The 27,574-nt window shown below is 42.7% G+C and overlaps 2 protein-coding genes across 7 annotated transcripts in view; both read right to left on the reverse strand.

Moving 5' to 3' along the window:
* Positions 1 to 7,780: 7,780 nt before the first annotated feature.
* The window catches only part of ALG14 (ALG14 UDP-N-acetylglucosaminyltransferase subunit), a 126,603-nt gene continuing 106,809 nt past the window's right edge, over positions 7,781 to 27,574 (reverse strand). For 2 of the 6 annotated variants that reach the window (XM_032612484.1, XM_032612231.1), the window contains one exon: positions 23,676 to 23,923. In XM_032612484.1, the coding sequence (XP_032468375.1) occupies positions 23,689 to 23,923 (235 nt within the window). In that variant the 3' untranslated portion in view covers positions 23,676 to 23,688. Of the gene's footprint in view, positions 7,835 to 23,675; positions 23,924 to 25,271; positions 26,136 to 27,574 lie in introns of those variants that run through there. The other 4 variants (XM_032612408.1, XM_032612318.1, XM_032612928.1 and 1 more) reach the window with 4 other exon arrangements.
* On the reverse strand, positions 20,720 to 21,303 carry LOC116743992 (60S ribosomal protein L21-like). Its single transcript, XM_032613305.1, has one exon. It carries the CDS (start codon positions 21,245 to 21,247, stop codon positions 20,765 to 20,767), a length of 483 nt encoding a protein of 160 aa, XP_032469196.1. The 5' UTR covers positions 21,248 to 21,303; the 3' UTR covers positions 20,720 to 20,764.

Genomic DNA, 27,574 nt, shown 5'->3' on the forward strand with positions numbered 1-27,574 from the left:
CTCCTGCACGGTTGGTGGGAATGTAAATTGGTACAGCCACTATGGAGAACAGTGTGGAGGTTCCTTAAAAAACTAAAAATAGAATTACCATATGACCCAGCAATCCCACTACTGGGCATATAGCCTGAAAAAACCATAATTCAAAAAGAGTCATGTACCACAATGTTCACTGCAGCCCTATTTGCAATATCCAGGACATGGAAGCAACCTAGGTGTCCATCGACAAATGAATGGATAAAGAAAATGTGGCACATGTATACAATGAAATATTACTCAGCCATAAAAAGAAACGAAGTTGAGTTATCTGTAGTGAGGTGGATGGACCTAGAGTCTGTCATACAGACTGAAGTAAGTCAGAAAGAGAAAAACAAATACCATATGCTAACACATATATATGGATTCTTAAAAAACAAACAAAAAACGGTTCTGATGAACCTAGGGGCAGGACAAGAATAAAGACACAGATGTAGAGAATGGACTTGAGGACCCAGGGAGGGGAAAGGGTAAGCTGGGACAAAGTGAGAGAGTAGCATTGACATATATACACTACCAAATGTAAAACAGATCACTAGTGGGAAGCAGCTGCATGGCACAGGGAGATCAGCTCAGTGCTTTGTGACCACTTAGAGGGATGAGATAAGGAGGGTGGGAGGGATGCACAAGAGGGAGGGGATATAGGGATATACGTATGCATATAGCTGATTCACTTTCTTATACAGCAGAAACTAACACAACACTGTAAAGCAATTATACTCCAATAAGGATGTTAAAAAAAAAATAACAACCTAAAAATAGAACTACCATATGACCCAGCAATCCCACTACTGGGCATATACGCAGAGAAAACCATAATTCAAAAAGATACATGCACCCCAATGTTCATTGTAGCACTATTTACAATAGCCAGGTCATGGAAGCAACCTAAATGCCCATCGACAGACAAATGGATAAAGAAGATATAGTATATATATATATATATATATACAATGGAATATTACTCAGCCATAAAAAGGAATGAAATTGGGTCATTTGTAGAGATGTGGATGGACCTAGAGACTGTCATACAGAGTGAAGTAAGTCAGAAAGAGAAAAACAAATATTGTATATTAATGCATATATGTGGAATCTAGAAAAATGGTACATAAGAACCAGTTTGCAAGGCAGAAATAGAAACACAGATGTAGAGAACAAACATATGGACACCAAGGGGGGAACGTGGGGCGGGGGTGGTGATGGGATGAATTGGGAGATTGGGATTGACATATATACACTAATATGTATAAAACAGATAACTAATAAGAACCTGCTGTATAAAAAATAAAATTTTAAAAATTAAAAGAAAAAGAAAACCAACCAAAAGGGAAGAGGGTGAGGGATAAATTAGGAGTTTGGGATTAACAGATACACACTACTATATATAAAATAGATAAACAAGATCCTACTCTATAGCACAGGGAATTATATTCAATATCTTGTAATAACCTACAATGGAAAAGAATCTGAAAAAGAATGCATATATATATATATAAACTGAATCACTTTGCTATCCACCTGAAATTAACACAATATTGTAAATCAATTATACTTCAATAAAAAAAATTACGTGAATACGTTAAAAAATTGCTATGAAGCAAATGCCATGTGACCCAAGCACTCAGGTAAGAAATGGAGCATTACCTGAAGCCTTCTCTCTGTGTCCCTCCCTGATCATTAACCCGCTCCCTTCTCCTGGGAGGAAACCCTATCTTGACTTTTGTGATCGTCATTTTCTTGCTTTTCTTTAGAAAACTGAATTTTTGAGGTGATGCTTTCTCATCATCCTGGTTCCTGACACTTTGGAATCACCAGTGTTTCACACATGATGATAGTACACAGGCCAAAGTGACAGACCTTGTCTTTGGAAATCTTTAGTAGGAGAAGATCCCTTAGAGGAGCCCGCTATGCAAAAGTGTGCAGAAACAGCGGCACCCCTTCCCCCCGAAATACTCACTATGGGAATGGAATGTCCTGGAGGAAATGGATCCTAGATCCTCGCTACTGTACCAAGTCAATATTTAACACATCAGTTACAGTTGGTCAAAGTCCGTTACTGATGGCGGGACAGATAAGAAATGTCAGTATCCAGAGGAGACAATGATACAGAGGAGGAGGGTGTTATTAAATGTTCTGTCTGCCTTTGGGTGGCATTGCTCATGGGGGTTCCAATTCCCCTCACTTCATGGAATTATCAGTCCTGATTTTCAGTAAAACACATTTTCCTAAAACCACTGTTTGTAAATATGAATCTTTGCTTTGTGCAGCCCCTAGTCTGATTAAAAATTGGACTGGCAGCATATTCAAAGGGGCTAGAACGTTGGAGCTGCCAATGCTTATGTTCAGCACTAGGTGTCCAGGAAGTACTGGTGTAGCAAAGAGATTGAAACTTCCCAGATAACTTGTGAATAGGGCTGAGGATGAAAAAAAAGGGATGGGAAGGCTAAAAAAAGGCTCTTGCTTCTCTATAGACTGACCCTTCCCATGCAATCTGTACTTTATGTGTATTAGGTAGCAATTGCTGTATAACAAAGCATCTCAAAACTTAGTGGCTTAAAACAATAACACATAATTTCTCATGCTTCTTTGGTTTGGCTGGGAGGTTCCTGTGCTGGTCTCACCTGGGCACACTTTGGCTGGAGAGTCAGGTGGGCTGGAAGGACCAACAAGGTTTCACACTCATAGCTGATGGTTGGTACTGGTTGTCATCTGGGGTACCTCAGATTTCCTCCATGTGGCAACTCATTCTTTTTGCTTTTTTTTTTTTTTTTCAGCTGTACCACGTGGCATGCAGAATCTTAGTTCCCTGACCAGGGATTGAACCCGTGCCCTCTGCAGTGGAAGCAAGTGTGGAGTCTTAACCACTGGACTGCCAGGGAAGTCCTGCAACTCATTATTAAATGTTTGTCCCAGGACAGCTAAATAGTCAGGATTTTTGTGAGCTAGCTGTAAAACCTTCGGTGGCTTGAAATCAGCCACAGTGGGAGTGTTTCAACTACAAAAATTGGCAAATGCTATAAATCAGGGCATCTTTTCTGGAGTGCTGCTTTACCAGGGCACTACTACCTACATCTGTGTGGGCCCTGCAGAACCTCAGAGAGTGGGTGCTCAGCATGTGCTTGTTAAATTGAGTCTTTGGTTAAGAGGTCGAGAGTTGCAAACAGTGCTACAGTCTTATTATCAAAAATGTCAAAAAAAACTGTAAAACGAGGGGACTAAATCCAAGATAGCTGGGTTTGTTTGAGGGATGTGATGTGACTACTAAACACACACATCCACACATACCCTGCATATTGTAAAGAGTATCAGCAGCTCTGTTAATTTAAACTGTTATGGTGGGTTTTGGATGGGGAGTTTGTGACTCTGGCATAAATATGTAATTGTATACTTACATATCCTGAAACATACAAGGGAATAATTGAGTTTCCCACAGGACCTTATCCATAAAGCGACACTGATGTTGTATCTGAGAGAGATACGAACTTGAGGAAGAGGTCACACAGTTCAAGAAACATGCCCCTTTGCTATGTTCACGTATCTTTGTCTCTTCTCACTGTGTTGTCTATGTTCTATAGATTTTGATTTCTGTCCATCTGTGGCTGCCTCTGCACACATCTCTGCCTCTTCTGATGTTGACAAGTGGCTAGTTTGTCCATATTTCTCTGCATTTGTTTGGGTTTTCCTCAGATCTCTGTTTGGGTGAAAGAGGAGCACAGGCAGCAAGGTTGTTTAATAATTTTTTCTCAGGGTTTGCCATGCCACTTTGCTGAGCATCTCCCCCGTGCCCTGGAATGTGATGGGGAACGTCTCACCACTGACCTGCTGTGTTTCTAGGGGTAGTTTGCATCCTGAGAATGACTGATTAGGTTCTTGGGATACCCTTCCATTACCATCCCAGGTAGAGTCTTGATTTCTTCTACTTTTCTTTCTTTCCTCATTGATCAGCCAGAAAAAAAGGAAGGACAAAAGCAAAGTACATAAACATATTCTACCCCTTTTTAACTGTGTTAAAAAATTCCATCTCCTCTCCTGGCTTTCTTTCCTCTGCCCAAACTTAAAAGTTCGTGTTCCCCAAGGTTGTCTCTTCTGAACTTTGGCTTCTGCCTCCCCTCACTCGCTCGATGCTCCTTGGTGACTTAATCCAATCTCAAGTACTGAAAAGGATGATTCAATCCAGGCAGCCCCAGACTCATGTATTCACCTAACGGCTGGACATCTGGACACACTGGAATACCCCAAAGGCTCCCAATGCTCATTACACCCTCATCTACATCCTATATCTATTTCTTTAAACCTCAATTAATGGGAGTCATTCTAGTTTTATTCCTCACCTTCCAACAAATTCTAGTGATTCTACCTATATCAGTTATCCACTGCTGCATACCACAATGCCCACAAACTTAGTGGCCTAAAACAACAACGATTTACTATTTCTCATAATTCTATGGTTTGGCTGGGAAATCCTCTTTTGTTTCTCCTGGGCTCATTACACTGCCTGCAGAGAGCTAGAGAATGAGCCGGCTGGGAGGTGCAAGTGGCCTCACTCACAAGCCTGGCAGTTGGTGTTGGGGGCTGGTTGCTGGCTAGAGAGCCTCGGCTTTTCCCCACCTGGCTTCTCGTTCTCCATCAGGCTAGACTGGCTCCCTCATAGCAGTCTCAGGGCAACGCTCCAAACAAGCAGCAGGTACCATGCAGGTTAGGCCTAAATTTCAGAACTCTCATGTCACATCTGCTGCATTTTATTTGTCAACCCAAATCCCAAGGCCGGCCCAGATTCCAGGAGGCGGAAAAATGGACTCCACTTCTCAGCCTGAGAAGCAGCCAAGTCACATTGCAAAGGAGCATACATACTGAGATGGGAGGAATGTGTGGGCATTAAACAAGCGACCACATGACCATACTAAGGATCAGGGAATTTGTCCTATGTCAAGATCTATCACAATCTGACCTGCATTTTAGGAAGATAACTCTGGTAGATTGTACATAATGAATTAGAAAGGCCAGAGATTAGAGGTAGAAAGCCCAGTAGGGAGTTTGTTGCAGTAGGCCAGGGAAGAAATGTGAGGGCATTGGTCATGGGGTATGGATGGGGAGTGTGAATAGAAGGATGAGTGTAGAATTTCTGGAGTAGAATTCAGAGAGAGTTGAGTATTTACTATATGCTCAGTACTAGCATAGGTGATATAGAGAGATGAGATGGAAGATACTAGTAAAACAGAATCCAGCCAATGTAGAAGCACTTAAATGTTTGTATAAGTTGGAACTTAAAACATATTTAGGGGGGCTTCCCTGGTGGCGCAGTGGTTGAGAGTCTGCCTGCCGATGCGGGGGACACGGGTTTGTGCCCCGGTCCGGGAAGATCCCACATGCCGCGGAGCGGCTGGGCCCATGGGCCATGGCCGCTAGGCCTGCGCGTCCGGAGCCTGTGCTCCGCAACAGGAGAGGCCACAACAGTGAGAGGCCTGCATACCGAAAAAACAAAAAACAAAGAAACACACATTTAGGAAAAGGAGAAACCTAATGCAAAAAATTAGAGGTGGTAGTGAAGTGTACCCCTCTTTTCTCCTTTTGATAATAGAAGCTTTCTCCGGGTAGATCCATTTGCATGTTTCAGATGGGACTGGTTGGCCTGTCTACATCCTCCCCCAAATACACATATCTTCCCACTCTGGGGGCACAAGGTCCAGCACTGGCCAGAGCGTCCCCCACTCTGGCCATAGTACTGGTTCAGGGATGCACATATGTCCGAAACCTGGACGAGAAGCATCTGCCCCAGGATAGCCCATAGGCACTGTCTAGTAAGACTGTCTCTTTCTGCTGGGCTTGCCAAGCCGTGAGGACATGAGGCTGGAGCTGCCAATGCCATGTTGTTCATGAGGGATGGAAAGACTGAACTCTAATGGTACACTTTTTGCTCCTGGATTCCAGCCATGCTTAAAACAGATGTAGCCAAGATTTCTCTTTTACACAAACTGAGAAATCCTCTTCTTGCTTAAGCCAGTTTAAGTTGCACTTCTTTCACATGCAATTAAAAATGTTCTGACTAATAAAAAACAACCACAGATTGTACAATCAGGGGTCATGAAGATTCTGGTCTGTTACTTCTGTGCACTCCTCTCCATACCATCCTGCACACTTCCACTACATTGTTCTTCTAAAATATTATTTTTTGTATGCAAAAATATTCTGAGGATCTCCATTATTTATATACTACTTTGATTCAATTCAAACACAATCCAGATTTAATTTGCTTTTTTAAAAAAGTCAATATTCTCCCTGGTATTCTCTCTAGTCAAATTGTTTTTCTGACTATTCCTCAAAAAATTACTTTCTCATTTCTGTCTCTGTTTTCTTACTCAAGCCTCCTATTCATCCTCTTTGCAATGTCCTCCCCATTCCCTCTGCCCATTTGGGACTTCCCTGGTGGTGCAGTGGTTAAGAATCTGCCTGCCAATGCAGGGGACACGGGTTCAATCCCTGGTCTGGGAAGATTCCCACATGCTGCGGAGCAACTAAGCCCGTGTGCCACAACTACTGAGCTTGTGTGCCTCAGCTAGAGCCCCCAAGCCACAACTACTGAAGCCCGCGCCCCTGGAGCCCGTGCTCCGCAACAAGAGAAGCCACCGCAATGAGAAGCCCACACACCGCAACGAAGAGTAGTCCCCCCTCGCCGCAACTAGAGAAAGCCTGCACGCAGCAACGAAGACCCATCGCAGCAAAAAAAAAAAAAAAAAAAGAAATCCCACTCATACTTAATGTCTCAGTTCAAGTACACATCTTCCATAAATGCTCTCTCTGAACATAACAGCCCAAGAGTCTTTCCTTCCTCTGAACACCCACTGTATTTACCTTCCATCCTGCTCATTGCACATGTAATATGTTCTGCTTTCTGTTGTTATTTAACCTTGCTTTCCTTGTGAGATTTTAAATCTGTGAAAAGTCTAATGATGTGAGGTCAATCACTCAGGAAAATGACACAAGAGGCTCTGTGTCATCTCAGAAGGAAACAAATTCACCAAAGAAAACACAAAAGGAATTAGAGTTGAGGTGTAGTAGATCTTCTTAAAAATACATATAAGAAGATGAGTGTTCACAAAGACGACTGTGGTAGCTACCAAATTCTTGCTTCCTTTTCTATAGTAGACAGTTGCTGTCAGGAAGCAGCTTCCTGGTCAAGGACCACATTTCTCAACCCCATCATCCTTCTTGATGGAGTCATGTGACTAATGTCCAGCAGTGGAAAATGAGTGGAAATGATGTATGTCTCATCTGGCCAAGGTGGTTAACAAGATGTGCCTTCTCTACTCTCACTTTCCTTTCTGCTGGCTGTACATAGAGGACTCAAGCCTGGAGGAAAGTGGATCATCGGATGAAAGAAGCCTGGGTCTCTGAATCACCACATAGTGGAAAACTGGCCCCTGACAAGGAGCCCTGGTATTGGGAAGCTCCCTGAGCAAGACATCAATTCTACTGTGTGCAGCCAGTGAAATGTACAGGATTGTTTGTTATAGCACTGTATTCATCAAGGTTCTCCAGAAAAACAGAATCAGTAGGATGTGTGTATCTATCTATTAACAGAGAGATTTATTTTAAGGAGCTGGCTCATGTGATTGTGGTAGATGGCAAGTTCAAAATCTGCTGGCTGGGCCAGCAGGCTGAGACCTAGGAAGAGCCAATGCTGCAGTTCAAGTCCAAAGACCATCTGCTCAGGGCTTCACTCTTGCTTGGGGAAGGTCAGATCTTTGTTCTAGTCAGGGCTTCAACGGATTAGATGAGGCTCGTCCACATCACAGAGGCCAATCTGCTTTACACGGAAGCAACCAATTTAAACGTTAATCTCATCCAAAAATGCCCTTGCAGAAACACCCAGAATATTTGACCCCGTATCTGGACACCATGGTCCAGCGAAGTTGACACATAGAATTGACCATCACAAGCAGCCAGTATTGCCTTAATTTACACCAAGGTGTGCTGAGAATAGGGAGCCACCCATGCAGAAATGGCATATTTCTCGTGCCCCCACCTTCACTCAGAGGCTGTTCCTGCTCTGGTAGAGGAAGACGCGTTATTTTCAAAATATGCTGAAAACATCAAACTTTCTACAAAGGCATAATAAATTATTTGCCAAAGCACTGGAGAATACACTATAATCATTACACCGTAATCCATCATGTCTGCATCAGAAAAGATACAGTCACCTGAGTTTTAATAAACAATTTGTCTCTCTTCCTAGAATCAGGCACAGTGAAGATTATCACCAAGGAGTCTGCCCTACGTGTCCATCTTCAACAGAACTAAGTGATGTGTTATTCTTGTGATGAGTGGTCTTTCAAGTGAGATCACCCGACCCCTGTTTTTCACCACTGCGGATTTCATGACACGGTTCTTATTAGGAAGCTTGTAAGCAGAGGAGAAAAACAGGACTGAAAAGAGGATTGCTGTACATCCGTATCTCAGGAAATAACTTCCTTGCCTTCAACAGCAAAAAAAGATCACTCAAAAGCTAAGTGTCTCACTGCCCCCCATACATCTTATAAGAAAGAGCTGGAAGGGAATTGGTATTGCTTCTTAATGTTTACACAACACTACACGTTGTGTAGCTCTGACAATAACACTGAAAATTTACTATACCCAACATTCTGGTCAATGCCACATAATGATCTAGGTAACTTACTACCTTCTCCCTGAAACCCACCCTAATCAACGCAGAGCTCCTTATTTCAACAGGCATGTATTCATTTATTTAACAAATATTGATTGAGCATCTACTACGGCTATAGCACTGTATCAGGAATTATAAAGGATTCAAAGAAGTACAAGTTGTAGTCTCACACATCTCAGTAGACTCTTACTATATAATCTCCATGTACGGTAACTTTGTGTGTGTGTGTATACATGTAAAGGATAAGGCTATTCTATTTTAACCGTGTGTTCTGGAAAAAGGGGCCTGTTTTCTGGGTCTCCTCCCTTGAAGGCTATTCCATCTCTCTGATCTTTGAACTGTAATGAAATTACACACTCATAACATGGACAAGACGGGACATGGAGACCCATTCTTTTGTGGGGTCGGGGTGGGAGTGCCCAGTAGCCCATGGCCCCTTATCCACTTCCCAGTGGCCCCTCCTCGATTCTAGAAGGACATCATGGCAGGTGTGGCATGAGGAGAAAGTCTGTTCGCTTGCTGACTTGCAAAGGGTGTTAGCAAAGAACCAGAGCTACTGCACTCCCAGACAACAGGCAAAGCCACCCCACAGGCTCAGCTTGGTTGGTGCCTGTACAACCTGACTGCTGGAGACCAGATGCTGGAGCAAGAAGCCACCCGTCCATTGCCTCCCTCCCCTCTTCTTCCTTTTATTTTCCTGTCATTACTTCTTGAAGCTCAGTGGGTCTTGGAACCATGAACCTGGAGCAGATCCTCCTTGTTTGGCACCGTGGCAGGGATACCCAGGCCTTCAGTGTGCAGGCCTGTCAGCCCGTCCGGCGTCTTTCATGCCTCAGAGAGGAGGGGGCCATTGGGAGGAGACTTCCTACCTCCCCATATGGTGCAGCTCTTGGTTTATTTATCAGACTGAAAGGTTTATATTGAAGTTTAGGTATTCTTGTTGAATTGAACCTTTAATAATTCCCCTGAAAAAAAAAAAAAAAAATTCCCCTGGCTAAGCTGCAATTCCAACATCTCAGCTTACCAGTCCTTGCTCCCGAATTTACATGCTGCCCCCCTGCCCAGCCCCGCCCTCACCCCTGCTGAGCCTCAAAAGGGCAGGGCAGCTGGGAGGGCCTGGAGGAGTGTGGGATTCCTGCCCCTCCCCCTCACATAAACAAGGAAGTGAAGGAAGCTTCTGTACTCTTACAACGCCAAGCATGAAATGCTGTGAGTCTGAGCATTTATATTACTCACCTGGGATTAAGCGTGAAAGGCTTTACTTTTTCAAATCAGTTAAGCATGAGCCTCCACGATCTGTTTCAGGACTCCTGGTTATCCCTGTAATTATACTTCAATGCATGCACTGGATGTTCTGAAAAGCTTTAATAAAACAACAACAATAATAGCAGCTACCATTTATAACTATGCTCCTGGCAGGGCACCAGGTGCTTTAATGGGTACCTTTAACATCTCCAAGCATTCTCATTTGTACGGAAGAGATAACTGAGGCACGGAGAGGTAAAATCAACAAACAAAAACTTGCCCAAGACATAAAACAGGTCAGAGGTAGAAGCAGGATTCAAATGTCAGGGCTTCTGTTTTACCAAAGTTCTTTTCATCTACTCCGCTATCTCACAGGAAAAATGAATTAACTCAAATTACACTTCAAACCTACTGAGATTTGCTATCTATAGGACCTGGGGAATCCTTTCATCAAGTAAACAACGGTCTGTGTGTAAATCCAGACTTTATATACATACGTGTATAATACATAATTTTGGGCATGTTTAAGGTGAGCTACAATGTTTGGTCATCCTATTTGGGAAAGTAAAGATGTTTCAACGTACACTAAAGAGGGCTTTGTTATTCCTTTGCAGCTATTTATCGAGTGTTGCCCTGTGGGAATACAAAGGTGGGAACTTTTGTTGAACTTGAATACAAAGGTCCCTGTCCCCACAGAGTATATATAGCTTTTGGCTTCCTGGAGTGCACCGCTCTTTACTACTGGGTTGCTTAGAAAGAGAACGTCCGTTTTATTGGTGGCAACAAGTCAATAGTTTAAAAAACTTTCTTTTCTACTTATCACAGTGATACATCTCACTGTAAAAGGGAAAAAAGCAAACATTACAAGAATATGAGATATACAAAGTTAGTTTCCAGTATTGCCAGACCCAAAGAAACAACCAGAATTACAGATGAAAACCTTTCATATTTGTCTCTTCCTCCAAAGAGGAAACAGAGGATACAGGCTGGCACCTCGTCCCCTGGCACAAGCAGCCCTGCAGGCTTTGTGGAGACTTTGTTTCTAGACAGCTCCTAAGCTTGGGGCAAGCAAAAACCCAGCTGAAAATAAATACAAAACAAAACTCTGGCCAGCGGGTCCGACAAAGGCTTTCCCCCCCCCCCCGCCTTGTTAATTTATTTCCATGAAAAGATGCCAAAGACATCTAAAATTGGGATTGTTCTAGAAAATCCAGGGTGGATGGCCACCAGATGTATATGGGGAATCAGGGCACACCACAGTAAGCGCTCAACAGATGTCTGCTGAATGAAAGGAGCGAAAACTCTGTCCTGATATTTAGAAAATTAAACCAAAACAACCTTGAAATACAACATGGAAGACTTTACAGGTTTTATAGGTTTTCCGTTTAACTCCCCCGCCCCGCTTTTTAAAAAATACACAGCAAAGGGAAAAACAGCCAACCGTTTCTTGGCTGAATTTTAAAATTTTGCTTTCGGTTTCTGCCATTTCAGTTCCGGTATCTGAGGTGCAGCAAACCCCGGGGGTACCCAAGGCCGTTTGAAAAACTTTGACTGCACCCCAGGCAGCAGGAGATACTAATAATGGGATGTCAACACAGTCCACACTCAGGAACCTCCGGGAGAAGAACCCAGAGATAACCCTGGGTCTGCGGTACAGAGCACTTTGTGAAAATGCCTGACTGCAAAAGGGTAGCACGGGTTTTACAAGGGCCATGAAGGAATGAATTTGAGTTAGTAAAACTTTTCATTTCATTGCTGCAATGTGCTTTACATCTATTACCTCACTTCATCTTCAAAACAACCCTCTAAAGAAATCACAACTATAACCCCCACCTTACAAATGAAACAAATGAGGCACAGAGAAGCTCTGTAACTTGCCCAGGGTGAGGGGAAAAGGCAGAGACACGAGGTAAATGCAGGCAGCCTGGCCCCAGACCTCAGCATTAAACCTCTCTGCTACAGGGAACTAGATTCAATATCTTGTAATAACCTAGAATGGAAAGGAACCTGAAAAAGAATATATACACATATATATGCATGTAGGTATAACTGAATCGCTTTGCTGTACACGTGAAACTAACACAACATTGTAAATCAACTATACTTCAATAAAAAAAACCCCATCAAGCCAAAAATTAATTAATTGATTGATTGATTGATTAGAGGGACCAAAGGGGGAAAAAAAGCCAACCCCACTCTGCTAGAGGGCCTGTCAGATGACAAAGAAACTTGATCGATTACTGCGTTGCTAAGTTTTAGGTGGTTTTTACCCCCCAAAACGTGAACAAAACATAACTGAAATGTAGACAATAACATTTTTTAAAGTTCTTATGCTTAAATCTATCATTTGTTCATTCTTTTCGGGTTTTTTGTTTGTTTTGTTCTTTTGGTTACACTACGCATCTTGTGGGATCTTATTTCCCCTACCAGGGATCAAACCCGTGCCCCCTGCAATAGAAGCGTGGAGTCCTAACCACTGGACCACCAGGGTATTCCCTGTTCATTCTTTTTGACAGCATTTATCAAGTCCGTACTATCTGTGGAGCAATGTGCTAGCACCTGTCGGGAAAACAAAGGTGAATAAAGTGTAATCCCACCCAAGAGTGTTTCGAGTGAGTTTTGGAATCACACCTATGTAGGTTTGAATCTCAGTTCTGCTGCCCATGAGCTGTGGGACTTTAGGCAAGTTTCCCAACCTCTTTGAGTTCAATTTCCTCGCATAGAAAAGAGGGATAGTAGCAGCTCTCTTACGAGGTTGCTCCGAAGAGTAAACGCGCTGAGGTGTGCAGGGTGCCAGCCGAGTGCCTGATACGTCGTGCACACAGCAACCACTAGCCAGGCTCTGGCTGAGACCCTTACACCCTGTGAGGGAGGTGAGACTCACTAGACAAAACGAATGATGCCTTCCCTCTGGGATATCCCAGTGTGAGCCGTAGAAGACCACTGGGAAGCAAAACCTCAGGGTAGAGAATTCTTTTTTCTTTTCTTTTTTTTGGTACTTAAATTATGCAAGTAACATATAATTACCTGATCAGGGAGAAAATTCAAATACACAGAAATCTATACTCTAAAAAGTGACTGTCCTTCACTTCCCTAATTTTATCTCCTCCACAGTATAACTTTAAATGAAGAAACTGATTTTAATGAAGTCAGTTTTAGAAATTGGTTTCTGGCCTGAGAACCAGAATGACAAAGTTCACGCTTAGCCCTTTGTTGTGTTCTTGTTATCAGTTATTCAGTGATAGGCAGGAGTGTCTTTTTAGCTTTCACTACCATAGTTCCTATCTGAGCTCCAGATATGTAATTGTGTTTTTACTGCATATTCTTTAATGGCATTGTATGCTAAGTCAAGTCAATTGTTCTCACTTTAGTTCTTTGGATGAGATGCAGTGGAAAGTAGGCCTAGGAGTTAGGACATAGGACTAACTTTGTGACTGGCTGGCTCTGTGTTTTGGAGTGTCTTTGGTCCTATGTCCTCACCTGTTTAAAAAAAAAGAAAAGTGAAGGTGTCCACTTATAAACGTTCCATCTCTAAATCCCATGTTTCCACATCTGAGCTATTAACTTCTCTGTATGGTACTCACAGAAGACAAATAAAATATCCAATTGAAATAAGTTTTCTTTTGCTGACTGCAAGCAGAATTAGCATATTTGTGCTTTGGCAAACTGTTACTCCTATGGTCTTTTGTTTTGACCCCAAAATGGTTTATTTTATATCTCAAACTTATATTCAAATGATTATATCTGATTTATTTTGCATGTCGGCCTAACCACTAAGCATATGTCATCACATCACTTAATTTATAACAGAACATAAATTTGCTGTGTCGGCTCCTTTAGCTAAAATAGAATCTAGTAATTTACAGTCATCCACAAAAGAATTCACAGTGACTACTAAATAACGATAACAATAGCCAAAAGACTCTGGAGAGAAATTTAAAAATTCAAGGCAGATTTCTGGAAAAAAATTATTTTCTTTAAAAAAATGTCCATTACTCTTCTTTTTTTCTGTCTTCTTTCTTGCATCCTGCTGCCTTCAGAGAAGGCTTTACACACACACACACCCCATTCATTTTCAGAGGAGTGGGATGATTGAATAGGCACAGAGGGAAAGGAGATAGGTTGTTTGTTTTCTCAAGCCTCAAATTGAAGAAAAGATTTTAAAATAAATAAATGAGTCCTTAAAAAGCCTGAAAATCTTAAATACTTAGTTTTGTTTTGTTGCCTTTTTTGGGGGGGGTAACAGAAGCGTTACAGAAAATCTAAAGAAAGCTATGGCCTCTCTTTCCAGACAATGCATAAATCTCAAAACTTGCAAACGTTTCCATGGACCCCAGTTTAAAGATCCCTGGCTTAGTCACTGAAGAAAAAAATTACTGAAAAATACTGGATGTATGGAACTTCCCTGGTGGTGCAGTGGTTAGTACTCCACGTTCCCAATGCAAGGGTCTCAGGTTTGATCCCTGGTCAGGGAGCTAGATCCCACAAGCATGCCGCAACTAAGAGTTCGCATATCACAACTAAGGAGCCCACCTGCCGCAACTAAGACCTGGCGCAACCTAATAAATAAATAAAATGAATAAAATAAATATTAAAAAATATTGGATGTATGATTAGCAGATATATTACATAGGTAATAGTGGTAAGCTAAATCCTTAGTTTTCCAAAATATTTAATGCATAATTTGTGTATGGTGTAGATCAATTCCCATTTATTATCCAGTAAACTTATGAAAAAAAATAATGTTTACAGGTTTGGTTAGACAAATCTGGGTTTTAGACCATTATAAGCCCTCTCTGGAAAAGTAGAGGGAAAAGTAAGGAAATCCTTCCATTGTACTAACTTGTTTCTTTCGCAAAACTTGAATACACCTTTTAACACATGTTGCCTTAAATCTACACATTCAGTATCCTCTGTAAGCCAGGACTCACATGGTGATACTTTGATACTTTTAGAGGACATTCACCTCTAAACTATTGTTAGACAATAGAAGCAGCAACAAATCCATAAAATCTCTGACATCGTTAGAACCTCCACAAAAATCCCTGATGCTTGTAAGAATTCAGTGACTTCTGTTGTTCAAACCAGATCACTCTAGTCTATGTTGATAAGAAGTATGTGTTGGCAGCCCACCAAAGACAAGTTGCCACTTACCCCATTGTTTTTAGGACAGAAATAAAAACCTATCTTGGTTCTTTATGAATTCCTCCAGGGGTTCTCATTGATCTCCAGAGAGGCAGTCTTCTAAGAAAAAATTGTAACATATGGGAAGTTGCAGTAATAATTTGAAACATGGGTACATAAAGAGAAAACCAAAGAGAAAGACAAAAGAGACTCCACTGTAGGGGCCTGGAGTAGCTTTATTAAAGCCCATGACTTGGAAGCGTGTTGAGAAGCAGACAAATAACTTCCATAACCAGTATCCTGAATAGCCTTTTTCCATCCAAAAAAGGCCTTTGAGAGGTGAGTAGGTCATGAGGCTGGAGCCCTGTGAATGGGATGAGTGCCCTAATAAAAGAGACCCCAGAGAGCTCTCTTGTCCCTTCCACTATGTGAGGTTATATCCAGAACACGGACGCCTATGAACCAGGAAATAGCTCACACCAGACACCAAATCTTCAGGCACCTTGATTTTGGACTTCCTAGCCTCCTGGAATGTGAGAAATAATTGTATGTTGTTTATAAGCCACCCAGTCTATGATATTTTTTCATAGCCGCTCGAATGGACTAGGACAGAAAACATGGCAAAAATGGAACAGGCATATAGATTCTAATGCCCATCAATATTCTCAACGATGTCACACTTTGGGTAAGAGAAGATGAGAAGGGGCGAGATGGTGCAGTAAGCACAGAGGCTAAAAGCACAGCATCTCAAGTCAGGCACGTCTGGGTCTGAATCCTCAAGCTGCTGCCCATTGACTTCAGGTAAGTCAACGAATGTCCCTCAGTTTCTTCATCAAGGAAAGGGGAATTATAATAGTACCTATTGTTCATGGTTGTGAGGGTTCAATGTAAGTGCTAAGTGCTAGAGGCACCGTGAGTACCTAAAACATGCTTGTTAAAATTATCAGACACTATTATGAATTTAATTTCATTGAATCATAGAATTCTTTTAAAAAAAACTGAGCTTGGAGTCCTTTGAGAGCAAGTGCTTACTTCTCATTTTATATGTTAACATTAAAATAAATTATTAGTAATTATTCCCTAGTCCCCCACCAGCTGCCTTTGGCTGGATGCATATTTAAGAAGCTGAGACCAGGTTAGATCACTCCATCTACTAAAGGGATAGAATGTATCAATAAAGTCTGCTGCCATATCCTCCAGCACCAAGAATAGTCCTGGCAAGTCGTAGGCACTTGGAATAGGGAGAAATCTTGAAGAGGATGGCTCGAGAAAGAAAGGGGCAAAAAGGGGTGTGTGTGTGTGTGTGTGTGTGTGTGTGTGTGTGTGTGTGTGTGTGTGTGTTTTAAAGGGAAAAGGAAACAGAAAAAGAGAACTTGGGAGGCTGGGAGAGGAAGAGGGAATTTGGCAGAAAAAAGAAGTATTTAAAGGAAACAGTAAGGATGTTTTGCTGGTGATGTGTGATGCAACCCTCCTCCCCCTTCATCTTCAGCAGAAATCAACATTGTCATTCAAAGCCTTTGGAATCATACTTAGGGTATTTTGGCAGGTGACAAGGCAGTCACTGACCTCCAAGAGAGTCCCTGGGCCCAGGAAGTTCTATTACATTTGTGGTGTATCTAGATCAGGGGTCCCCAACCCCTGGGCTATGGACCACTACTGGAGGAAGAATGGGCACGCGAGGGATCTAGGTTGCGCCCTCCCTATGAGGATCTAATGCCTGAGGATCTGAGGGGGAGCTGAGGCGGTGATGCTAGCGCTGGGGAGTGGCTGCAAATACAGATTATCATTAGCAGAGAGGTTTGACTGCACAGAGACCGTAATAAATCAATTGCTTGCAGACTCATCAAAACCCTATCAGTGAGCGGCAAGTGACAATTAAGCACATCTGGTGGCCGACTTTATAGTGGCAAGTGAGTTGTACAGCTGCATCTGGTGGCAGGCTTTAAGTCAGAATCCGACACTTACTTTAGTCCACACATGGCCCGCCCATTGTTTTATTTACCACTTCCGTCTGCGCCTCCTTCCTGCACTTTGCACTTGTCTCAGTCACAGTTTTGGTAAGGCAACAGGCTAACCCCAGCCAAAATGAGTAAAACACAAACGTCGCTGGAGAGCTTCTTTGAAAAGGGGGAAAGACCCAATGATGAGAGCAGAAGACTCAAAGACTGCCAACAGAAAGAAAGTTGCATTTAAAAGAAAAAAACAAGAGTCCTACTTAAATTACGGGTTCATTGCAACAGGTGATTCACATTCTCCAAGCCCGCTTTGTATAATATGTGATGATTGGCTAGCCAACGAAGCCATGAAATCTTCAAAACTGCTTTGCCACATGGAGACCAAGCTCCCTGCATTAAAAGACAAGCCTTTGGAGTTTTTCAAAAGAAAAAAAAGTGAACACGAAGAAGATAAGCAATTATTGAAGGCCACCACTTCATCAAATGTGTCTGCACTGAGAGTATCATTCTTAGTGGCTAACCGCATTGCTAAAGCTAAGAAGCCCTTTACTATTGGTGAAGAGTTGATCCTGCCTGCTGCTAAGGACATCTGTCGTGAACTTTCAGGAGAGGCTGCAGTTCAAAAGATGGAATGTGTTCCTCTTTCGGCTAGCACCATAACTAGATGAACTGATGAAATAGCAGACGATATTGAGGCACAACTGTTAGAGAGGAAGTCTACCGATGTTGACAACAAGGCAACAATGTTTGTTTTTGTTCGATATATTTTTCAGGAAGATGCACATGAGGATATGTTATGTGCATTTTTGTTGCCAACCAACACCACAGCTGCAGAAATATTCAAGTCTTTGAACGATTACATATCAGGAAAACTGAACTGGTCATTTTGTGTCGGTATATGCACAGGACAGAGCGGCTGCCACGACTGGACGGCTTCCTGGTTTCACTACTCGGGTCGAAGAGGTCGCTTCTGAATGTGAGTCTATGCACTGTGTCATCCATGGGGAAATGCTGGTTAGCCGAAAAATGTCACCTGAACTTAACAACGTTTTACAGGATCTGATTAAAATTATCAACCACATTAAAGCACATGCCCTTAATTCATGTCTGTTCCTGCAGCTCTGTGAGGAGATGGACGCAGAGCACACACATCTTCTCTTATACACAGAAGTGAGACGGCTTTCTAAACGTAGATCACTGGCCAGAGTTTTTGAGTTACGAGAGCCGCTCCAGAGATTTCTTTTAGAAAAAGTCACCACTGGCAGCACATTTCAGTGACACACAGTGGGTCACAAAATTGCTTACTTGTGTGACATATTCAGCCTGCTCAATGAACTCAATCTGTCACTTCAAAGGAGAAAGACAACTGTGTTCAAGTCGGGGGATAAAGTGGCTGCATTCAAAGCCAAACTGGAATTATGGGGGCGATGAGTGAACACTGGGATTTTTGACATGTTTCAAACATTAGCAGAGATTTTGAAAGAAACTGAGCCAGGGCCTTCTTTCTCCCAGCTGGTGCATGATCACCTATCTCAGCTTTCAAAAGACTTTGAGCATTACTTCCCAACCACAAAAGAACCCCAAACTGGGGAGGAATGGACCTGCAATCCATTTGTGAATAAGCCAGGTGAATCGACTTTGTCCGTGCTAGAAGAGGATCCACTGCTTGAGATCGCAAATGACGGTGGCCTTAAAAGTATGTTTGAGACAACTTCAAATCTCCATATGTTCAAGGCGGGATATCCTGAGACTGCCACGAAAACACTGAAAAGCCTGCTTGCATTTCCAACATCCTATCTTTGTGAAGCAGAGTTTTCTACAGTGACAGCAACCAAAACAAGATTACAGAGTAGAAGCAACACACTTCGGGTGTCACTGTCTCCCATCACCCCCACATGGGACCATCTAGTTGCAGGAAAACAAGCTCAGGGCTCCCACTCTGCATTATGGTAAGCTGTATAATTATTTCATTATATACTACAATGTAATAATAATAGAAATAAAGTGCACATTAAATGTAATGCACTTGAATCATCCCCAAACCATCCCTACCCACCCACTCTGGTCCATGGAAAAATTATTTTCCAGGAGACCGGTCCCTGGTGCCTAAAAGGTTGGGGACCGCTGATCTAGATGAATAGGGGTCCAGAGAGGTCAAAGGATTTGCCCACAGACCTAATCAATGGCAAGACCAGAACTCAGATCTCCCGATTCCTATCTCATGGGCCTTCCCATGAACTGGTGTGAGGCTCTCTTCATCTGCTGCCATACTTATTCAACCTCACTGTGAAGAAGTTAGAACATGGTCAGTACAACCTATTTCTGGCTCTGCCCACAAACCGGGCCTCTGTTCACAGATGCTGCACTGTAACTGAGTGTCCAAAGATTTCAGACCTGGCTTGATCATGTACCATCTGTGGAGCCTTGGAAAAGTCATAACCTCTCTGAGCTTCATTTTCATCGTTTGAAAAATGGAAGCCAAGACTACTTTCCTCTCAGTGTCTTTGCAGGGATCAAGTGAGATGCTGTGAAAGCTGCATGTAAGACGGTATTAGTGGTTTTTTTTCTGGGTGGGGAGGGCCGAGCTGCAAGTCTTGTGTGACCTTAGCTCCCCTAACAGGGACTGGACCCGGGCCCTTGGCAGTGAAAGTGCAGAGTCCTAACCACTGGACCACTAGGGAATTCCCTAGACACGTTTATTTTTTGTTTGTTTTTTTTTTTGTTTTTGCGGTACGTGGGCCTCTCACTGTTGTGGCCTCTCCCGTTGCGGAGCACAGGCTCCGGACGTGCAGGCTCAGCGGCCACGGCTCACAGGCCCAGCCGCTCTGCGGCATGTGGGATCTTCCCGGACCGGTCGCGAACCCGTGTCCGCTGCATCGGCAGGCGGACTCTCAACCACTGCGCCACCAGGGAAGCCCGACACATGTTTATTAAGTAGTTATTTCTATTATTATTTGTTATACTGCTGTATAATATTTCTTAGAAGACATTATGTTTCCTTTTTTCTACTCCCTAAACTAATGGTTCACAGGAATTGTCATTTTTTAAAACCTTATTTTCCTTCATTATGTAATACATAATCAATATAGATTTTTAAAAATTATAGAGCAAACTTCATACATAATTTCTTAACTCAGAGAGAGCCATTTTAAACCTTTTATATGTTTTTATCCCTTTTTAAACTTTGCATATATTTACGTAGATTTTCAAACTGTGCTTGCAATATACACTTATTTGCATCATTTTTAAAATTTTACTTAATATAGCATTTTAAGCATTTTTTACACCATTAAATATTCTTCAAGAATATGATTTTTTTTTTTTTTTTTTTTTTTTTTTTTTGCGGTACGCGGGCCTCTCACTGTTGTGGCCTCTCCCGTTGCGGAGCACAGGCTCCGGACGCGCAGGCTCAGTGGCCATGGCTCACGGGCCCAGCCGCTCCGCGGCATGTGGGATCTTTCCGGACCGGGGCACGAATCCGTGTCCCCTGCATCGGCAGGCGGACTCTCAACCACTGCGCCACCAGGGAAGCCCAAGAATATGATTTTTAATGACTGCACAAATAGTCCATTATCTGGACATATCATAAATTTAATTTATTTTTTTAACAAAGTATAGCTGATTTACAATGCTGTGCCCATCTCTGCTGCACCGCAAAATGACTCAGTTATACACATGTATACTTTCTTTTTAAATATTCTTTTTTTTTTTTCACAGTCCAGGTCTTTTATTTTCTTTACACCCATCATGCCATGAATTCATAGGGAATGGGCTCCAACAGTTCAGGCTCCTTTCCATTGGTTCTCACGAAGTGTGCTTCTCTGGGTGGTGCTGGCTGGCACTTCAGTTGAACCCAAGTACCTTTCTCTTTGGCTTCCTTCTTTTTCTGATCGTTTTCCTTCACCCGTTTCACGAAGCTATCCCGGCTCTTAGAGTGCTTAATATGCTCGATACGCACATTAATTCTCTTGGCGAGAATCTTGCCCTTAACTTGTTTGTTTACAATGATGCCAACAGCATGCTGGGTAACATTGTAGACTCTCCCAGTTTTGCCATGGTAACATTTGTGGGGCATTCCTTTTTGAACAATGCCCATTCCCTTGATATCTACAATATCACCTTTCTTGTAGATTCGCATGTATGTGGCCAAAGGAACAACTCCATGTTTTCTAAAAGGCCTAGAGAACATGTAGCGGGTGCCCCTCCTCTTTCCTTTTGTGTTGGTCATTTTGGCGAATTACTGGAAGATGGCGGTTCCGGCCGAAAAGAAGCGTTTTTAAAATATTCTTTTCCATTATGGTTTATCACAGCATATTCAATATAGTTCCCTGTGCTATACAGTAGGACCTTATTGTTTATCCATTCTAAATGTAATAGTTTGCATCTGCCAACCTCAAACTCCCAGTCCAAAATACCGTATGCTAACACATAAATATGGAATTTAAGAAAAAAAAATGTCATGAAGAACCTAGGGGTAAGACAGGAATAAAGACACAGACCTACTGGAGAATGGACTTGAGGATATATATGAGGATATATAACTGATTCACTTTGTTACAAAGCAGAAACTAACACACCATTGTAAAGCAATTATACCCCAATAAAGATGTTAAAAAAAAACAACTCCCAGTCCATCCTTTTCTCTCCCCCCGTCCCCTTGGCAACCACAAGTCTGTTCACTATGGACATATCATAGTTCACTAAATGTTTTCCAATTTAGATTGTTTCCAATTTTCTTCTATTATAAATACTACTTTGATAAACCCCTTTGTGTATACTCTCGGTTCTAAGCTTACCATTCTTCCTGTATCTCGGTTTACTCATCTGTGAAGAACTAATAATATTAGCTACTACATGTGGCTGTGTGAGGACCGAGTGAGTGAATTCATGCAAAAGATGAAGGATTGTGCCTGGCACATAACAAGCACTCAATACCGTTAGTTACTATTATTAAGACTAACTTTAGATATTTGTGCTTAATATCTAACACATAGCTAAACTGAGTACTTGGTACTAAATACATCAAATTATGCCTTCTAAAAATACTGCAAGAATATTTTTATAGCTTTGCTCAGAAATTTGCTTTTTCAAATTACCTATAATTGCTGGATGTTTCATGATGAATAGTCATTGAAAGCATGTTTGGTTAGATTTTATTTCTGTGCCTCAGGATGTCCTTTTAGGGAAGGTGGGGGTCTTAACATATTAGAAGTCATTTCCTGGTTTTAGAGTTTAAAGGAAATCAACAAAGGCCTACTTATTCGATTGGCCAAACACTTGTTTAACAGGGTTAAAATCTAGTTAAGGTACCTTCCTGATAGTCCATGGTTGGTCTAGCAGCTGTGGGTCAGAAGTTCAGAACAGAAAGTGAAATCCTAGGATTAACTGTCATACTCTTACATCAAATATTCTTCTGTTGAATCAACCTCCCATGGTAATTTTTTCTGGATGAGGCTTGGCCACCACTACTGTCTGTCACATTCTCAGTTGGCACCAATAATGTAGTTGGGGGAAGAAAAGCAGCTGAACTGGTGGAAGATAGCTTTTCAGGACCTTCCCTGCATCTCATGAGGCCCTCGGGGATCTGCGGGGTCCGCAGACTTCGCTGGGTGGCAGCATGAAAGGCAAGAGAGCCTGGAATCACAAGGACAACACCCTGAGCCCTGGCTCCACCACTAACCAGCTGTGCGACCTCAGGCAATCACTCAAGCTTTTTGCGTCTCAGTTTCATCCTCTGTAAAAATCGATGGTACTAATAATACTAATCTCATTATTCCCACCCCTAACATTTACAGGACCCCAGCCAAGAGCTTAAATAACCCCCCCCCCCCCCCCGCATTGTCCTTCTCTTTCTACCTCATTCCACCGAGGAGTTTTGTGCCTTGTGTCCTGCCCCCAGCCTGCAGGGCCTAAAAGCCTTCCTTACTCACCCCCACCGTAAACTAACCTGGGAGGGCACACCTGAGGAAGAGGACCCCGCAAGTCCTAGAAGCAGGCCTGGGCCACTGAGGCAGGGGATTCTGGGGTCCTTGGCAGCCAGAGCTTGGTACAGAAAGGGAGTGTGGGCTCGGGTGGTCGCACCCTTCTGGCCCCATAAGGAAGGAGTGGCAAGTGGAGGGGTCTCTATAAAGTGTGGGAACTCCATTGCCTGGGTCTGAGGATTAAATGAGTCACTGCATGCACTGTGCTTAGTGCAGTACCTGGCATTGTTGCTAGCATGTGATAAATCATGCAAGCTACTGTTACTATTGCTGTGGTGGCAGTGCTGTTGGAAGGGATCTCAAACATGATCTCGTCCAAATCCTTCATGTTACGTACGTGGTGAGGAAACACAGATATATTACAATTAACCGTGATTAAACACATGCATAGGGCTTCCCTGGTGGCGCAGTGGTTGAGAGTCTAATGCAGGGGACACGGGTTCAAGCCCTGGTCTGGGAGGATCCCATATGCCGCAGAGCAACTGGGCCCGTGAGCCACAACTACTGAGCCTGCACGTCTGGAGCCTGTGCTCCGCAACAAGAGAGGCCGCGATAGTGAGAGGCCCGCGCACTGCGATGAAGAGTGGCCCCCGCTCGCCGCAACTAGAGAAAGCCCTCGCACAGAAACGAAGACCCAACACAGCAAAAATAAATAAATTAATTAAGAGTTAGGACTTCAACATATTCATTAAAGAAATATAAAATAAATAAAAATAAACACATGCATAGTGGCAAAGCCACAACCTGACCCAGGGCTCTTACCATGCAGCTGCCTTTCCTCTGCTCCATAATGCCATCTCCTCAGCAGCACGAAGACTTTAGGGTCAGCACTGACTTCAATATTCCCAGTCCACAGAGGTGACTTGTGCTCTTGCCGTCTTCTGGATAGGAGCAAGGAGTGTGTCCTTGGAGAAAGGGGACACCTTCAGTGGGAGTCAGTGCCGGGAGCCTCCTGTGAGGGTCTCATCAAGTTGAGGTGGGAACACCTCAAATATTTACTGAACAATGAGAAGCACAGCCCTTACATGGATAAAGAAGAAGGTGACATTCTGTACTTCAGAGCAGTGTAGTGAAAGCTCCAGGACTGAATATTCTAAGTCAGAAAAACGTATTCTGGCTCAGAAATCAGATGTGCAGACAGACTGAATTTCTTCTCATGAGTTAAATACGAACAAATGTAATTTGTAGATTTCCTCCCTTGTTCTCATTTTAAAACCTAGTTTGTTCCATTTTACCTATAATCAATATATTCTTTGACTGTTTCGCAGTTGAAGATTGCTAACATGATTTATATTTTTGAAACTTTTAATTATGGAAATGCTCAAATACATACAAAAGTAAAGGGAATAATATAATATGATGACGTTTGGGTATAATGATGCCCAGTGTACCCACTGTCTCCCCCGCCCCAATTCCAGGGAGATCACCTATGGCTAATCCTGTTTCATCTGTAAACCTGCCTTCCTTCCCCACCCTGGCAATGAAGTTTGAATCAAATCTCAGGCCTCTTATCATTTCATCCATAAACACTTTGTTTTCTATAAGATTTTGATGAATTTTAAGCTCTTTCTCCATCTGGCTGCTTTAGACTTTAGTTTGTTCAGCTGGGGAATCAACGGACCAAAGCTTAGGCCCTTCTAGAGGCCTTGCATGGTCATAGGTCCAGAAAGTTCAGAGCAAATCAGCTTGAAAATGGAGCCTCTATCATTTGGCTGCCAGGCTGGAACTGAACAAGGCAACATTTTGGATACTTTTTATTCCTTGCTGAATTTCTGCCAACTCTGTATATGGTATTTCCATAAAAGTCTTGTTTTCTTTCTCTTTTCTTTGAAGAATGAAACTTCTTTCCCCTTTTTTCAAAAGAGGAGAAGACTGTCATTCCAGATTCCATCCCTCCTGCTGCTGTCGCCTTTTCTTCTGTTTGTTTTCCGCACTAGTGTCAGTTTGCAAATTCTGGGGTTTGGTAGTTCACAGGAGGACCCAGGGATGGGGAGAGTGGCCCTACTCAATGTCATTGAAAGATTACTGTACTTCAATCACTGGAGCTCAACTGAAAACTCTGAAAAGTTCTCTTTATAATCATTGAATTTTAAATAATTTTCCTAAAAAGACTGAGGGAAGAAAAAGGATGCCAAGTTCACATTTCCCTGCCAGAAACACTGTTCTTATTTTCAGTTGAATGGCTTGGCTATTAATTAAGGCTTCGTGCTCCGCAGCTATCTCTTTTTCTACATTCTTGCCGCTAATCATCATACATGTGACACATGACTTCTGTCTAAATGCTAAAGTTTATTAGAGTGGAAAAAAAAATCAGTTATACAGGGAAGGAAAAGAGATTAGTAATCAAGTCCAAGCATTTGCTTATTCATCTGCATATGGTTAAAAGATTTAAAAGAATCCATTGGTTTCTATTTCACTGCTACATGCAGGCCAAGGAGCAAGGAGGAAAAAAAAAAAAAAAGCCTTTTCCTATCCATGGTGTAGAAATACATTTTCTTCCTTTTGCCTTGGAGGGAGAAATCGTCTCCTCTCCTAATATTAAGCCAAAGTAACCAAACTTTAGAGGGACTGGCTCCTTCTGAAAGGTTATTGTTCTAATTACCTATTGCTTTGAAATGAACTCCCCGAAAACTTAGTGGCAGAAAACAGCAACCATTTAATTCTGCTCATGGACGCTGTGGGTCAGAAATTCACTGGGCACAGAAGGGAGGGCTTTTCTCTGCTCCATGGTGTTTGAGCCTCAGCTGGGAGGACTAGAAAGGCTGGGAGTGACTCAAATGGCAGGGCTGGAATCATCTGGAGGCTTCTCCCCTCACACGTCCACCACCTGGATTGAGATGACTCAAAGCCTGTGCTTAGCTGTGACCATGACCCCGAACACCTACACCTGGCCCCTCCGTGGGGCTTGCGCTTCTCACAGCCTGGTGGCTGCCTTCTGTGACAGCATCCCCCGGGGGAATGTCTGAGTTAGAATGTCACTTCCCACTCTCGCTGCAGTCTGGTGGCCGGTTTAAATTCCAAGGGAGAGCAACCAAACTCCACTTCTGCGTGAGGAAGCAGCCGGGTCATACTGCAGCGCATGTAGCTGGCCAACTTTGGAAAATACAATTCACCTCCGTGGTCTGGGTTGAGGCCCTTTAGGGAGGAGGTGGTAGAGGGAGTTACTGCGTGCCAAGGCCATCTTCTCCCTCCAGGCCCCCCACTGGCTCTTTTCACCCAGTCCTTACTCAGCTCTTCCCCAGTGGCCACGCTTTGTCCCCAGACCTTCTGTCTTTGTTCAGTCTCTGGTCATGGGCAGAGATGGAATCACAATAAACAAAAACACTCCCTGTCGCAGCTTCCTGGCTGCTGTGCTTAGTTTTTAGTTTGTCTTTCTTCATCCGTATACACAGCCACAAATATCTAAGGACGGATTCCCTGACTACTGATGATAGGTTTTTTCACTGAGAAATAATTCACATGCCATACGGTACACCTTTTTATAGTGTACAACTCAGTGGGTTTTAGTATATTCATAGTTGTACAACCATCACCATTATCGAATTCTAGAACATCTCACTTAAAAGAAAACCCCACATCCATTTAAAGTCACCCTCATTGCCCTTTCCCACAGCACCTGGCAACAATGAATCTACTTTCTCTCAATGGATTTGCCTATTCTGGACAGTTTATGTAAATGGAACCATATAATATGTGGGTTTTTATGATTGGCTTATTTCCCTTAGCATGTTTTCAAGGTTCATTCATCTATGCTGTAGCATGTCATGAATTAGTCACATCCTTTTTGTGACTGAATAATATTTCATCGTACAGATATATCACTTTTGTTAATCCATCCATTAGTTTGGTGGACATCTAGGTTGTTCCCACCTTTTGACTATTATGAATAATGCTGGAATGAATGTTTGGGTACAGGATATGTGTGAACATGTTTTCAGTTCTCTGGGGTATACACCTAGGAGTGGAATTGCCGGGTCCCATGGTAACTTTAATTCTTTGAGGAACTGCTGAACTGTTTTCCACAGCTGCTGAACCATTCTACATTCCCACCAGCAACGTATAAGGGTTTCAATTTCTCCACATTCTTGGCAACATATGTTATTTTCTGCTTTGTTTGATAAAGGCCATCCTAGAGGGTGGGAGTGGTTGCTGGGCTTAGTCTAAGGAGAGCCTTCCTTCAGGCTACTACATACCAAGGAAGCCACCTTGGTTGCCTGGAGACATAAGGTAACTGAGGGCTTACTATGTGTTAGGCTCTGTGCTAAAGGCAGTACATGTATCATCTAGTTTGGTGTTCACAGCTCTAGAACTAGGTACCATTATTATGCCTATTTGACAAGTAAACAAAGTGAGGCACAGAATAACTTGCTAGAAAAGGGACGAGGTTTGGAAGACATGAATTTCCTGTACTAAAAATAAGTTAGAGAACTTGGATACTAATGAAGGAGTCTGGTGGTCTAAGTAAAAGTTAAAAAAAATTTTTTTTTCAAAACAAAACAAGAAACGCCAGGTACATTGTAGCTGGCCAAATTCGAAGCTGGCCTCCAGTATTCTAACCATGATGCCCACACCCC

The sequence above is a fragment of the Phocoena sinus genome, chromosome 1 (genome assembly GCF_008692025.1).
Source record: "Phocoena sinus isolate mPhoSin1 chromosome 1, mPhoSin1.pri, whole genome shotgun sequence".
Taxonomy (NCBI): Eukaryota; Metazoa; Chordata; class Mammalia; order Artiodactyla; family Phocoenidae; genus Phocoena; species Phocoena sinus.